At 35.9% G+C, this 14,667-nt stretch overlaps 1 protein-coding gene across 3 annotated transcripts in view; it reads right to left on the minus strand.

The window, feature by feature from the left end:
* Window positions 1-14,667, minus strand: part of NR2C1 (nuclear receptor subfamily 2 group C member 1) — a 40,800-nt gene continuing 26,133 nt past the window's right edge. For 2 of the 3 annotated variants that reach the window (XM_018047634.1, XM_005679828.3), the window contains exons 10-14: window positions 10,876-10,997; window positions 8,485-8,624; window positions 6,991-7,128; window positions 4,125-4,230; window positions 1-1,852 (exon numbers count right to left, since the gene is read on the minus strand). In XM_018047634.1, the coding sequence (XP_017903123.1) occupies window positions 1,678-1,852; window positions 4,125-4,230; window positions 6,991-7,128; window positions 8,485-8,624; window positions 10,876-10,997 (681 nt within the window). In that variant the 3' untranslated portion in view covers window positions 1-1,677. The remainder of the gene's footprint in view (window positions 1,853-4,124; window positions 4,231-6,990; window positions 7,129-8,484; window positions 8,625-10,875; window positions 10,998-14,667) is intronic. The other variant, XM_018047635.1, reaches the window with a different exon arrangement.

The raw sequence follows: 14,667 nt of genomic DNA on the forward strand, positions 1-14,667 counted from the left end.
TTTGTAATGCAGGCCACATTTTAATGTAGTTTTTAAAAAACACTTCCAAATACAACTGTAAATGTAATCAGGAAAAATACTTCAAACATGTATCTTAATTAGTACATTACTTAAAAGAATTTCTTGAATCCTTGGCTTTCTTCATTGGGTTTATAAAGGTATAAACCTACTGATTTTTCCATTTGAGTATTCTGTACTAAATGTAGTTTACCCAGCTGTAATTATAGGAAAAAAAAAACCCCATTGACAAAAATCACCTTTTAAATAGGGAAAAAAAGTTTCCCTTAAGTTGGTAAAGACTGTAAATTGATACTTTAAAACTTCTGATTTACTATAAAGCAGCAATTAGTAAAATCCATACTCTTCCCCCAAATTCTGCTTCTCTTCTACTGCAAAATCTTTGTAAAAAATGTTCGAGTGCAATAAAATATCTGTATTTTTAAAAAATCAAATAGAGATAACAAAGTAATTTCTCACGAAGTTATAGCAAAGAAATACTTAACAGTATCATGTTCTGCTAAGGAAAACATTATTGTGGAAGACATTCAAGGAATCTACAATGTTTCCATTGTGGTAGAACAAGGCAGTGCTTCAGGCTGATGCTCATACTATTGCTAAAACAGCCCTTTCCCCTTTAGAGTGAAAAATCAGTGCACATTCCTCCATATATTAAACAACTGAAGTCTCAAAAAATTATCAATTGCTTTAAAATAACTAACTCACCTTGAAAACACAGACTGGCTATGATAAATCCACTTTCACAAAGGAGGTATTTGCAGTGACCTAAAAGAAACTGGCTAAATCCCATGAAGGGTCAGGAAACTAAATGCAGGTCAGAAAAGAGGGAGAGATGACAGATGCTTTCTGTGGAATAAACAGCAACAATTTAAATATCTATTGTGAAATACTGAAAGTTGTGGCGCTCGATCAGTTTCTATTACTTTTACAACACAGTAAACCAAAAATATTAAAACATGAACCCTACCTTATTCTCAAAAACAATTTTCTGCTACATACATAAATAAAAAGTGCTTATAACTAATAATACACAACACTAAAAATATCAGCTCGTAAGATCACAAATAGCCTATGTCTCATTGCCAGCAATGAGGGTGATAAATGCTAATGGTGCCATGATATTTACAAAAAACAAAAAAATATTTATATTCAATTATTATCTCCTATAGTCCCAGTGTTTTCATTATACCACTGAGCATAAAATAGTCTTCTTTAGACAGATAATTAAAACAGATTATATTTTAGATGCGTAAAATGCAAGAAGATCCTTCTTAGCGATTAAGTGTTTGTACTAGTTCATAATGAAAGTAAACATGAATAGAACACAATTCTGGGGGAAAAAAAAGAGAGACTTATTTATTTGTTTTATAAAATAAAAGGAGAAATCTTAGCCAAGAGGTGGCAGCTTTAGGTGTCATCTTAACCAAGAATTAATTGATAGTATTTTTTATTCACTTAAATAAGACAGGAAAGGAAATTCTACTTCCTGCTACCTGCTCAGTCACTTCAAACATTCTTCTTAAGGAAGTAAAATCAAAATATCTTGGTTTTTGGTTTCTCTTTTAAAGTAAAAATTTCCAGATGCCCTGGAATCAGTTCGATTTGGTGTCCTCTTGTGTTCTGGGAAAGAACAATCACTTTAAACTGAGATCTCAGCCTTCAAATGCTGTGACCAATTATTTGTGAGTTATAATCTGCAGGTTCCATTTTTAAAATATGTGGGATGACACTGTCAATTCGAACATTGCCGATGAGACCTTTGAAAAACAGTTCTTCGGTGATGGTAGCGTTCATCAATCTCAAAGCTGGCAATCGAAGTAGTAGTCTAGACAACCTCAAAAGAAAAAAGGAAGGCGAACAAGGTTGTAAATCAAAGAGTAACTCAGTGGAAAGATATTAGTAATTTCTGCATGAATACTAATGCCATAAACAAAGATCATCAACAGTTTGCAACACTTAAACCCTTTAGTATTCTCAAGCCTTAAACTATATGACAGTCACCTGGATATATATGATGTCTGACAGACTTCTTTGGAAAGCTTTGCTTTTAACTGCTATGCTGTGCTACCTCTAGTTGGTTGTATGAACCATGGAACAAAGTTTTAAATCATGGATCAAGTATAAGTTTAATGGCTTAGGAACTCTTTCAAGGTTATAACAGCAATGTTTTGTGTTATCAGGATACATGAGGCTCAATGATAAGTTTTTTTGGTTTTGCTTTGCAAAATGTATTGGGAATAGTAAAACAGGCAATGAAGTGAAGTGAAGTGGAAAGTCGCTCAGTCATGCCTGACTCTTTGCAACCCCATGGACTGTAGTTGCTGTAATTCTCCAGGCCAGAATAACTGGAGTGGGTAGCTGTTCCCCTCTCCAGGGAATCTTCCCAACCCAAGAATCGAACCCAGGTCTCCCGTATTGCAGGCAGACTCTTTACCAGCTGAGCCACTAGGGAAGCCCAAAATAGGCAATTAATGGGGAGCACAGATTACAGAATCAAAACCATTAGGTTCAAATCCTGATTCAACTACTTCCTAGCTATGTGAATGGGTGGAAGCCACTACTCGCCCTGTCTCTTTCACAATGTTGTGACAATCAACAAAATGATCCCTGCCAGGTTCTGTGCTAGTGAGGCAGGACAATGTCTCGTGTGAAAGTACATTATAAGTTGAAAACTGCTATCCAAAGGTAATTAATTAATAATAAACTATCTACGAATATAAGAAACTAAGAAAGAGTTCCAGAGGTCAAAGAACCTGGAACGTAATGGCACAGAGGTCAGCAAGAAGGTGTAGAGTCAAAACGAGGCAAATTCTAAATACTGTATTTATTTGTATGTGTGTGCTGGTTGCTCAGTTGTGTCCGACTCTGCGACCCCATGGACTGTAGCCTGTCAGGCTCCTCTGTCCATGGAATTCTCCAGACGAGAATACTAAAATGGGTTGCCATGCTCTTTTCCAGGGTATTTTCTTGACCCAGGGATCAAACCCTGGTCTCCAGCATTGCAGGCAGACTCTACCATTTCAGCCATCAGGGAAGCCCATTAGTTTATATAAGGTATAAAACTTTTGAACTTTTAAAAAACTGAAAAAAAAAAGGTCATAACAAAACCAACACCCAAAGAACCACCTTTTCAAAAAGTTTGTGGCATTATCTATCCTTCCTTCACGCTAAGCCTTACGCTCTTGAGAACAAGTGAAACCGGCAGACCCAGAATTAAGTAATCTTTCTGTATTCATGTACTATACTGCTCAAATATCTCATTTCCTGTTTGTTCCCACCAGCTGAGCTGTATTCACAGAACTGGTAGGAAGTAGGGTAGGAAAACTGGTTAGATGTTAGATAAACTACAGCTGATTTTCATGATGGAACTGGCTTATAAGCCTATTATCTAATATATGTAAAAAGTTATTATATGTAACATATTCTTTTACTAGTTTGAAGTATGTTAATAATATTAGTAAACAAATTTATATAGCCCTTACTATGTAACAGGCACTGCTCTACCAAGCTCTTTGAATATATTAACTGACTTAATCCTTATACTAACTATAAAATGTGGGTACTATTATCTCCATTTTACAGTAAAGAAATTGAAATAGAAATTAAATAACTTCTATTAACTTCTATAAGGTCATACAGCCAGTAAGTGGCAGGGTTAGGCATTAAACCCAGGTGCTCTTGCTCTGACAGCCAAATGCTTAATCACTCAAAAACTGAGTTCATTTTATTAAAGGACACTGGTAAGAAACACCTTGCTATAAATGCCATAAGCCAAATTTCAACATTAATTATAAACTAAGCTAATGGTATTTTTTTTATTCATGTACTTTTCATCTACTTTTCTAATTCAACCCATTATTTCATCTGAAGCAAGAGCTTGGGTGTGAGAGTCAAACTACCTGGCTCTGCTGTTTATTGCGTGACTTTGAGCAGGTTACTTAACCTTTCTGTGCTGAAGCCTCATATAAAAGAGTACATATAAAGTACTTGCAACAATGCATTACCTACTTGAAAGGCCAAAGCTGACTAAATTTAATTACACTTGGAATGGAGAATAAGGAAACAGATACACAAAAATTTTTAAGATGAATTTAACTTCTAGATACCTGTAGGTGTCATCTGGATATGTTTTGGTTATATAATCTTGGAATTCAACATAAGCCTTTTCCTGAAATTTCTCAATCTGTTCCATGTTTTCTAGGCCTGGATGATCTGAAACATTAAAGAATATACTGTTACCTTAGTTCTGAATACTCATTTACTAAGATACCAACTGGAGATGGAAGAGGTGATAAAAACCAGTTCAGAAGGAAGCCCGATCATATGTGTGGCTCTTTCATTCCACAAATACTGTTTTAATAACCCACCCACTAAATACCAGGCACTGTTCTTAAACCCTTAAAACTATTTCATCTGAGATATGTATTCTAACATCTAATAAAATCAAACCATTGGCTCAAATAAAATAAGACAGCTTTTCTATTTCAAAAGTGGTAGAAAGGATTTTCTGAGAAGGCAATGGCACCCCACTCCAGTTACTCTTGCCTGGAAAAGCCCATGGATGGAGGAGCCTGGTAGGCTGCAGTCCATGAGGTTGCTAAGAGTCAGACACGACCGAGCTACTTCACTTTCACTTTTCACTTTCATGCATTGGAGAAGGAAATGGCAACCCACTCCAGTGTTCTTGCCTGGAGAATCCCAGGGACGGGGGAGCCTGGTGGGCTGCCATCTATGGGATCGCACAGAGTCGGACACGACTGAAGTGACTTAGCAGCAGCAGAAAGGATTTTGATCATTTTGCTTTCAATAGAAACAAAAAAATGAAATGACTAAGTTTAGTTAAAAGTATTTTTAACCAATGAAGTATTTTCAGAATGAAAGTGAAGGTGAAACTCGCTCAGCCATGTCCGACTCTTTGTGACCCTAGGCTCCTCTATCCATGGAATTCTCCAGGCCAGAATACTGGAGTGGGTAGCCTTCCCCTTCTCCAGGATCGAACCCAGGTCTCCCACACCGCAGGCAGAAGCACTCCCACTCTTTACCAGCTGAGCCACAAGGGAAGCCCAAGAACACAGGAGTGGGTAGCCTATCCCTTCTCCAGCAGATCTTCCCAAGCCAGGAATCCAACTGGGGTCTCCTGCATTGCAGGCTGATTCTTTACCAACTGAGCTATGAGGGAAGCCCCCATTTTCAAAATATATTCTTTAAAATTTTTTTTCATTAAAATAATAATACATACTTTAACTTAAGTATAACTGACATACAACACTGTATCTGTTTAAGGTATACAACAAAATGAAGTGACATTCATATGCACTGTGAAATGATCACCACAGTAAGTCTAGTTACCATCTGCTACCATTCAAAGCTACAAAACTTCTTTCTTATGATGAGAACTCTCAAGGTTTATTTTCTAGGAACTTTCATGTTTACAATACGATAGTGACTACTGTCACCATGTTATAAATTGTATCACTGTGACCTGATTATAACTGCAAGTTTGTACCTCATGATTCTCCTTCACCCATTTCACCCACCCCCTCATACATGCTATATTCTATATTTTTTTAATAAGAAAATCTTCCTTTCATCATTGTTAGGATAAAAAGATACTTATGAAATTATAAACTCTAAACATCATCTCTATCAGAAAAATAATATAGCAATATGAAATAATCTAAATAAATATTTCACTGAAATGGAAATGTTAAAAGAATTTCATGAAACTTATGCCTAAAATATGAAAGTATCCTGACTAAGGAGAATTAGAGAAGTAGCAAACAGAAATAGAGGGAATACTTAATAAAACAAAAGTACATTATAATTCTGTTGTCAAATCTATGGTCTTTCAATTTTAAGGAAAATTAAAGGGGCAAATTGGTTGTGATAATTGCGATACATGTTATTAATTTATCTAAAACATCAGAAGAATAGTACAAAATAGCTTTAATTATCTTACTGATCTCACTGAAGGTGGTAAGACGCAGGGTTCCTCAGATAATTTTATGATGATATACAGTAACAGAAAAACATATACCAAAATGAAGAATACAGAGCCTGAGTCAGTTTTTCTTACTCTAAAATTGATTGTTGAGCTTTACTGTTGTTTTACTATATGTAAAAACTAGGAATTGGCAGAAAGACAAGAGACCCATTTTTCTATTTACTGGGAGCTCGGAGAAGGAAATGGCAACCCACTCCAGTGTTCTTGCCTGGAGAGTCCCAGGGACGGGGGAGCCTGGTGGACTGTCGTCTATGGAGTCGCACAGAGTCAGACACGACTGAAGTGACTTAGCAGCAGCATAAGATGTTTGGAAATTTAACCCATTAACAAAGCAATCTTCATCTCTCTTTTTGCCTTTTAATGATGCCTAGCAAAATATACCTAAACATTCACGTGCTGAACAGGACTAAAAGTCTATGTCATTTCACTGATTTCTTCAATTTCCCTTTTCATACCCAGATGTCTAACATCCAAAAATTTCACAGATTTGAAGGGTACAATTCAATAGTTTTTTAGTATATTCAGAGTTGTGCAACCCTCATCACAATCTAATTTTAGAACATCTTTGTTGGCCCCAAGAAATACCCATTAGTAGTCACTATCCATTCTCTCCTCTCCTTACACCAAGGAAGTCACAAATCTCTCTATAGATTTGCCTATTCTAGACAATGCAGATACATGGAAATACTTAATATGTGTGGTTTTTTTTTGTGTGTGATTGGTTTCTGTCACTTGCATACTGTTTTCAAGGTTTATACATGGTGGCATGTATTAGAATTTTGTTACTTTTTATGGCTGAATGATATTCCATTTATATATACATTACATTTTGTTTATTCATTTGTTTGATGGACACTTCAGTTGTTTCCACTTTACATCAATGTACATTCCCAATGGCAAATGTATGAGGGTTGCAATTTCTCCACATCCTCAAACACTGTATTTTTAATAAATAAATGTTTATATACCTGGACTGAAGAGTACTATTGCCTTCAGGTAGGCATATTCATATCCATCAATGCAGAGTTTTACCATGCTGTTACAAAACTCCTGTAGTTTGAAGATGTGTTCCATCAATAATTTTCTTCTTTCTGCTGGCATTTTATCTTTAATTAAAAACAAAGAAACAAACAAAATCTTCTACTGTTCAGCAAAAATGCATGACTATTTTTATCCAACATATTTCCTCCTCACTAATTTCCAGCTTTGAATATAATCAATTTATCAAATGTTAAAAATTAAATATATCTGTAAGTTTAATGTTTCATTTATTTATTCAGCTGTGCTGGGTCTTAGTTGCAGCATGTGGGATCTAGTTCCTGAACAAGGGATGGAACCCAGGCCCTCTGCACTGGGAGCACAGAGTCTTAACCACTGAACCACCAGGGAAGCCCCTCTCTGCAACTTCAGATGAAACTAATTAATGATCTTCAGACACTGTTCATTCAAGAAAATAAAAAAAGAACAGGCTGTTAATATAAAAAGCCCTAAAGGTAATGCTTCCTTCCAAGATACACCTTTGAGAAGATAAGCTATAAAGATCAACTACAAAAGACTCAAATTTTGGTAATAGGATTTAAGTTTATATCAATAAGCAAAATGAAAAATGAGCAAAATCATCTAGACATTTAAGTTACCAACACTACAACAACAACAAAAAAACCCTGTTAAGACCAAAGAAAAGTTGAGTAAAATAGTATGTTCTAACTTAAAATTTATTGTGTTTATGTAGTACTGACTTCTGGCATATCTACTACTGATGAGATCTTAAGGTTATTCTTTGCCATTAAGTGGAGGGGAAGCAGATAGTTCAAGGAAAACGTCCAACAACGGGAAGCGGCATATGCAAAGGAAATAAATGTAATTCTCTGTCTATAATTTTTTTCTTGAACTCAAAAAAAATAGTTCTTCCCATTTGATGAAGGGGCACCTTCTTGGATGGTCACAAGCCATTCTGAAACAAAACATTTATAAATCAGTGCTTGCCCACCTGTCTCCTCAAAAGGAAAAAGATAATTAGGATTATTCTGTGACTCTTTAGTTGTGTCTAAGTGAAAGGATACATACTGATGAATTGATTAAAAAAAAAAAAAGTTTAGCCTACCTTGGGATTCAAAAGGCTACAGCGAAGAAAAGCAGTTTAAAAACAGTTGGTAACTATATATTTATAAATAGTTGATTACCTCTATATAAGTGTACCCTGGTTTCTTTGGTATGTATGTTGAAGTGTAAAAATTCATGAGGCCTGATCAGAAATAGCACTTAAATACATTTGTTTCAGTTTTGTTGTACTCTCATTTAAAACTATTTTGGGTGATTAATGAATTTTATCAAAATGTAAAAATTATGTAAGGTAAAAAGGATATTGGTATTTATCTTTTGATACTTAACTTTAAACGTAATACTATAAAACTGATGTCTCTTCTTATATCCTAGAAAAGGAAAAATAAGGTGCTTTTTACCTTGTTGAAGGCTACTGTGAAGACAGTTGACAAATGTTGCTAATATAGTTGCGACATTCATCACTTGCCAGCACTGGGCAAGACCAAGAGTAAAAAGTTCATTCCAATAAGCTTTCACCAATGATATGCTGTTTTCTTGTCTATAAAAACAAAAACAAATATCAAATATATTTTATGAAACCTTATAACTAACTCATATATTTGAAAATACAATGTTCAGTTCAGTTCAGTCGCTCAGTCGTGTTGGACTCTTTGTGACCCCATGAACCACAGCACGCCAGGCCTCCCTGTCCATCACCAATTCCCGGAGCCTACCCAAACTCATGTCCATTGAGTCGGTGATGCCCTCCAACCATCTCATCCTCTGTCGTCCCCTTCTCCTGCTTCCCTCAATCTTTCCCAGCATCAGGGTCTTTTCAAATCAGTCAGCTCTTCGCATCAGGTGGCCAAAGTATTGGAGTTTCAGCTTCAACATCAGTCCTTCCAAAGAAATCCCAGGGCTGATTTCCTTCAGAATGGACTGGTTGGATCTCCTTGCAGTCCAAGGGACTCTCAAGAAGTCTTCTCCAACACCACAGTTCAAAAGCATCAATTCTGCAGTGCTCACCTTTCTTTATAGTCCAACTCTTACATCCATACATGACCAATGGAAAAAACATAGCCTTGACTAGACAGACCTTTGTTGGCAAAGTAATGTCTCTGCTTTTTAACATGCTGTCTAGGTTGGTCATAACTTTCCTTCCAAGGAGTAAGCGTCTTTTAATTTCATGGCTGCAGTCACCATCTGCAGTGATTCTGGAGCCCACAAAGACAAAGTCAGCCACTGTTTCCCCATCTATTTGCCATGAAGTGATGGGACCGGAAGCCATGATCTTAGTTTTCTCAACGTTGAGCTTTAAGCCAACTTTTTCACTCTCCTCTTTCACTTTCATCAAGAGGCTCTTTAATTCTTCACTTTCTGCCATAAGGGTGGTGTCATCTGCATATCTGAGGTGATTGATATTTCTCCCGGCAATCTTGATTCCAGCTTGTGCTTCCTCCAGCTCAGTGTTTTCATGATGTACTCTGCATATAAGTTAAATAAGCAGGGTGACAATATACAGCCTTGACATACTCCTTTCCCAATTTGGAACCAGTCTGTTGTTCCATATCCAGTTCTAACTGTTGTTTCCTGACCTGCATACAGGTTTCTCAAGAGGCAGGTCAGGTGGTCTGGTATTCCCATCTCTTTCAGAATTCTCCACAGTTTATTGTGAACCACATAGTCAAAGGCTTTGGCATAGTCAATAAAGCAGAAATAGATATTTTTCTGGAACTCTCTTGCTTTTTTGATGATCCAGCAGATGTTGGCAATTTGATCTCTGGTTCCTCTGCCTTTTCTAAATCCAGCTTGAACATCTGGAAGTTCACGGTTCACGTATTGCTGAAGCCTGGCTTGGAGAATTTTGAGCATTACCTTACCAGCGTGTGAGATGAGTGCAATTGTGAGGTAGTTTGAGCATTCTTTGGCATTTCCTTTCTTAGGGACTGGAATGAAAACTCTGAGTCTAAAGTTTTATACAGGAAAGTCAAAGGTAATCAACCAGTGAACAAAGCACACAAAAAAAGAACAGAGTAAACAGATTTAAAAAGTCAGTTTTTGATGGCCTGTGTTATACCTCTTCGTTAGAAAATAACATTGGCATTGTTGTACAATAAGGTCCTATAACTTGACCAATACTTTTCTAACTATGGGCTTAACTTTCTCCATGGTCTCTTTGCTTCTTCAAACCAGTTACTTTAAAACAATATGAAGAATCTGGCAAACTTTAAACAAAGCTTGGATTTCTCATAATAGACCATTTTCCATTACCACCTAATCTAAACAGAATACAGACATGCTCTTCAGAGATACAACCAAACTTATAACTCATCATAGTGGTACTATGGGCTAATTTATATTTTCTTACCTTTTTAGAGGGCAACCAACCCCATGATTAAAAAACAATTACTTCAATTTTCAGACATATTCAGTGTATGCAAGTTTCAGATCCTTATTAGCAAGCCTGAGATGACACTGAAACAGTGGTGGCAGGGAGAAACAACACCCCAAGTCATCTAGAGCCTCCCTCATTTAAGCCAATCAAAAACAGCCTATTACAAATGCTGGCTCCAGTGCACTGACTTCATTCAAACTGTTAACTCCATCAAATTATGAAATATGGATAATCTTCCACATAAAATAATATACAGTAAATACCACCCACTCTGATTCTTCATATAAAATTTCAAGTTATAATGCTGTATCAGTTTGCCCCCTTTAATCAAATTCTCCCAAAATAAAAGCTCCTGCCTCATGTACATCTGTGCTACAAAATCACACTTAATATTCAAGAACTTCAAGACACTTACCCTAGAGCCTGGAAGGAAGGAATTGAAAGTGCCCAGTGCATTGATAAGAACAGCAGCCTGGAGGCAGACTCCCCAATGTAGTGCACATTCAGGTACTCAGGCATAGGAGACGGCATGGTGAGCTAGTGTGAACAGGGATGAGGTCAATTATCTCACATCGGACACTTCGAAATGAGCACTCTTTGAAAAACTTAACTGTCAACATGTCAAGTAACTATCTAACATATTAGCCAAAAAGGCAAATCTTGATATAATCCAAGTCACTGGATGTGACAGCTAAAAACAGGATTTAGAATAAATGAAAAGACTAGAGTTTCTAACAAAGCAATATTCAGATAAAGCAGAATTCCACTTAACAAATACCAACCACAACAGTATCTCAGTGTGTTTTTAAAAGTTACTTTCTGTCTTCACATCAACAATAAGTCTTTCCTTTCCTCTCTTCATTAACAGTATGTATACAACAAATTTAATTCAAGAAGCAATCCTTTATGTTAAATGTCCCTTTCATCTAGGCTATGGGGATAACAAATTCAAATGCTTATTATAGGAGAGTAATGAGTGAAGTGACCTGCTGATGCCATTTGTAGAGGGCACATTCCCAGATAACGAGCATGGCTGAATTCAACACATTGAAAACATTTGGAAATCGGGCTCAGAACTACTTGCTTTTTCTATTTTTCAAAAAGTAGCTTCTATGTAAAATCTTACCATCTAATCTACAGGAAAAATAAAACGTATCTGTGGCCATAACAGTCACAGGCTAACCTTAGATAATGCGTGACCACTGTTGGAAATAAAGGTCCTACATCAGAATACTTATCAAAGCATTTTTGAAAATCTTGTTAAACAGATCTTTTATTGCTATAAATTAAATGTAATTTCATCCATAAGAAACTCCTATTTTAAAATTATTAAAATGTTCAGTAATACCAAGCATAGGTGATTATATAGGGAAACAAATACATAAAACTGAAGTGAGGTGAAAGTTGCTCAGTCATGTCCGACTCTTTGCAACCCCATGGACTATACAGTCCACGGAATTCTTTAGGCCAGAATACTGGAGTGGGTAGTCTTTCCCTTCTCCAGGAGATCTTCCCAACCCAGGGATTGAACCCAGGTCTCCCACATTGCAGGCCGATTCTTCACCAGCTGAGCCACCAGGGAACTGAGTACCGGCCAAATGAAGGGCAAATTGGCTGTATCTATCAACATTTTAAAACTGAGTTTATCCTATGACCTAACAACGCTATTTCTAAATCTTTATTCCAAAAGGATACTTGCATATATGCACAAAAAAGCGTATACAAGGATGTCCATTTCAGTACTGCTCTTAACAGAAAAACTAAATGCTGGCTACAACCCAAATTTCTATCACTAAGGAAAGAATAATCCATGCCTACTTAGTAGGCATTAAAATTAGTAACATAAACTGAGACAGCATAGAAAAGACATTTCAGACATCTAAGCAGAAAAATAGAAAAATAATACTGATGAACCAATATATATTAAAAACAGTGTACGTATATAGATACACACTTTATGTGTATTGTATATATGATAGGAGGAGATACACCACACAGTTAACAGTAGCTACCTCTGCTGGGGGACAGGTGGAAATGCCCATGTGCATTTTTCTGGGGAGTGAATATACAGCTTTCAACGGGTTCGCAAAGGTATCTATGATGCCAAACAGATCAAAGCTTTTCATTGAAATGATACCAAAGTTCTCTGGAAATGTTAGCTAAAAATGCAAAAAATATTAATTTCCTTTGTTCAATGTTAGCCATAAGTGGTTTGTCTACTTACAAAATGGTGTCAAGTAACAAAACAGGGCAATCAACAGCTGAAATTTCACATGTGAAAAGATAATTTTTAAAATGTTTGAGAAATGTTTACTACAGCAATAAACTAAAATATCATTCTTAAGAGAATTATAATAAGTAGATATTAAGCATCATAAATTTAATTGTTAGGATGCAACTGTTTCCACACATAAGTATATAAAAAACAAATTGGAAACTATCACACATTTTCATACTGCCTATGGTGAGCAGGAAAAAAAAAAAAACCCTGAAAAGTCAGGGAAATTACCAAAGATTACTAGTTTTAAGGGTAGGATTAGGGTGCAAAAACAAGACTACCCTTTGCTAAGTAGTTTAAAATCATTCTAAAACAAATGAAATACTTACAATATGTAAAAACTAGATATTAGGGCTAAAAGATACAGATGCACCCTGATTTACACAATAGTGGTGGCAATGTTGAAAACTCTGTTGCTCTAATCGTGAAACTGAAACCACTTGCAATATACACTAGAACCTGTTATTCAAAAGACTGCCACACTGTATTATTTTATAGAGAAAAAATGGCTTAGAATTTATCTGTTTTACATACATAATTTTCTTAAAGCCAAGATAAACCTCCAGCATTATATCAAGGCCAATTCTAGAAAGAAAAATGTTTTAATTTCATCTGTCCAAAACAAATTTTTGAAGGATGACCCTGATTATTCTCACTGCCTGTTCCTCTAGCCCCCATAACATTTTTTCTTGTAAAGTACAAATAAAGCATTTCTGATTTTTTCATGTAAATTAACTTTGGTAAATGTTCCATAAAGACTAGTTTCCCTGATACATTTGTCAACTATATCAAATTACAGTCACAATTATTTAAATGTGACTTTTCTCTGAGTCATTTCTACCAAGCCATATTTTGTAGGAATAAATTTTATCATACGCAGCTTTGATCAGTGTTAGATTTTTTTTTTTTTGGCTGCACCGCACAGCATGTGGGATCTTAGTTTCAGGAAGGGACGGAACCCACGTGACCAACCTGTAGTGGAAGCGCAGAGTCTTAACCACTGGACCACCAGGGAAGTCCCCGGCCAGGGTTCGATTTATTTTGTGTTCACTATTTCTGCCAGTAGCACACATATCTATTTGATAACTGTATATATTTTCATAAGAAGCCCATGGAAATTTATAATCTCCAGTAAAGTTATGAGCAACTACCCTCAGGGAGTCCAGGACTGCTATGCTATGCACTGCTAACTAGGAGTTCTTAAGCACTTTCAATCACTTGCATATGATTTGCTAACAGTCCTCAGGGTGGGCAGAGGACAGAGGGATAAACAGATAAACAGAGGGATCGAAACAGTAGAATTTTAACGAAGGGTCTCAATGTCTCAATGGTCAGCCTCCCTATAGCTGTAGTTCGAATATTATCTGAATGACAAATCAAATGCCAGATGTTATTTTCTAATATTCTACATGTACTGTTTCTAGTATTCTACATGTATTGTTTCCATCATAAACATATTTAAGGAAGCAAAAAAGAAAGTACAGATGTACCTTCTCCAGATGGTTAAAGTGTAAAAAGTTAAAAACCAAAAATTAAATAGTTTTAACCTTCTTAAAATGAGGCGGAGAGCTAGCTAACTGAGGCATTATATAATTAATTGTGTTCTTTGCAGTTAACATGGTAAAAGCAGAAAATCTGGGTCTTAGATACTGATTTACACTAAAGCAGTAGTAGCTAGGCATTGAATAAAACCAGTGGATTCCACACATGATGAACACCAATACTTAAGAACACTACCATCAACAAACTATGTCTAACAGAGTTTAAACAAAAAAAAATCATGTCCAAATGTCCTAAAAGCTAGCTTTTATAATCTTAAACACATTAATTAATATTATGAGTACTATATAAACAGGATGTTTTACTGAGCTGTTATTTTATGTTTTAGCTGCTGTTTTGAATCCTATTTGGGGTATCTCTGAGTTTAAA

Source organism: Capra hircus, chromosome 5 (assembly GCF_001704415.2).
Source record: "Capra hircus breed San Clemente chromosome 5, ASM170441v1, whole genome shotgun sequence".
NCBI classification, from domain to species: domain Eukaryota; kingdom Metazoa; phylum Chordata; class Mammalia; order Artiodactyla; family Bovidae; genus Capra; species Capra hircus.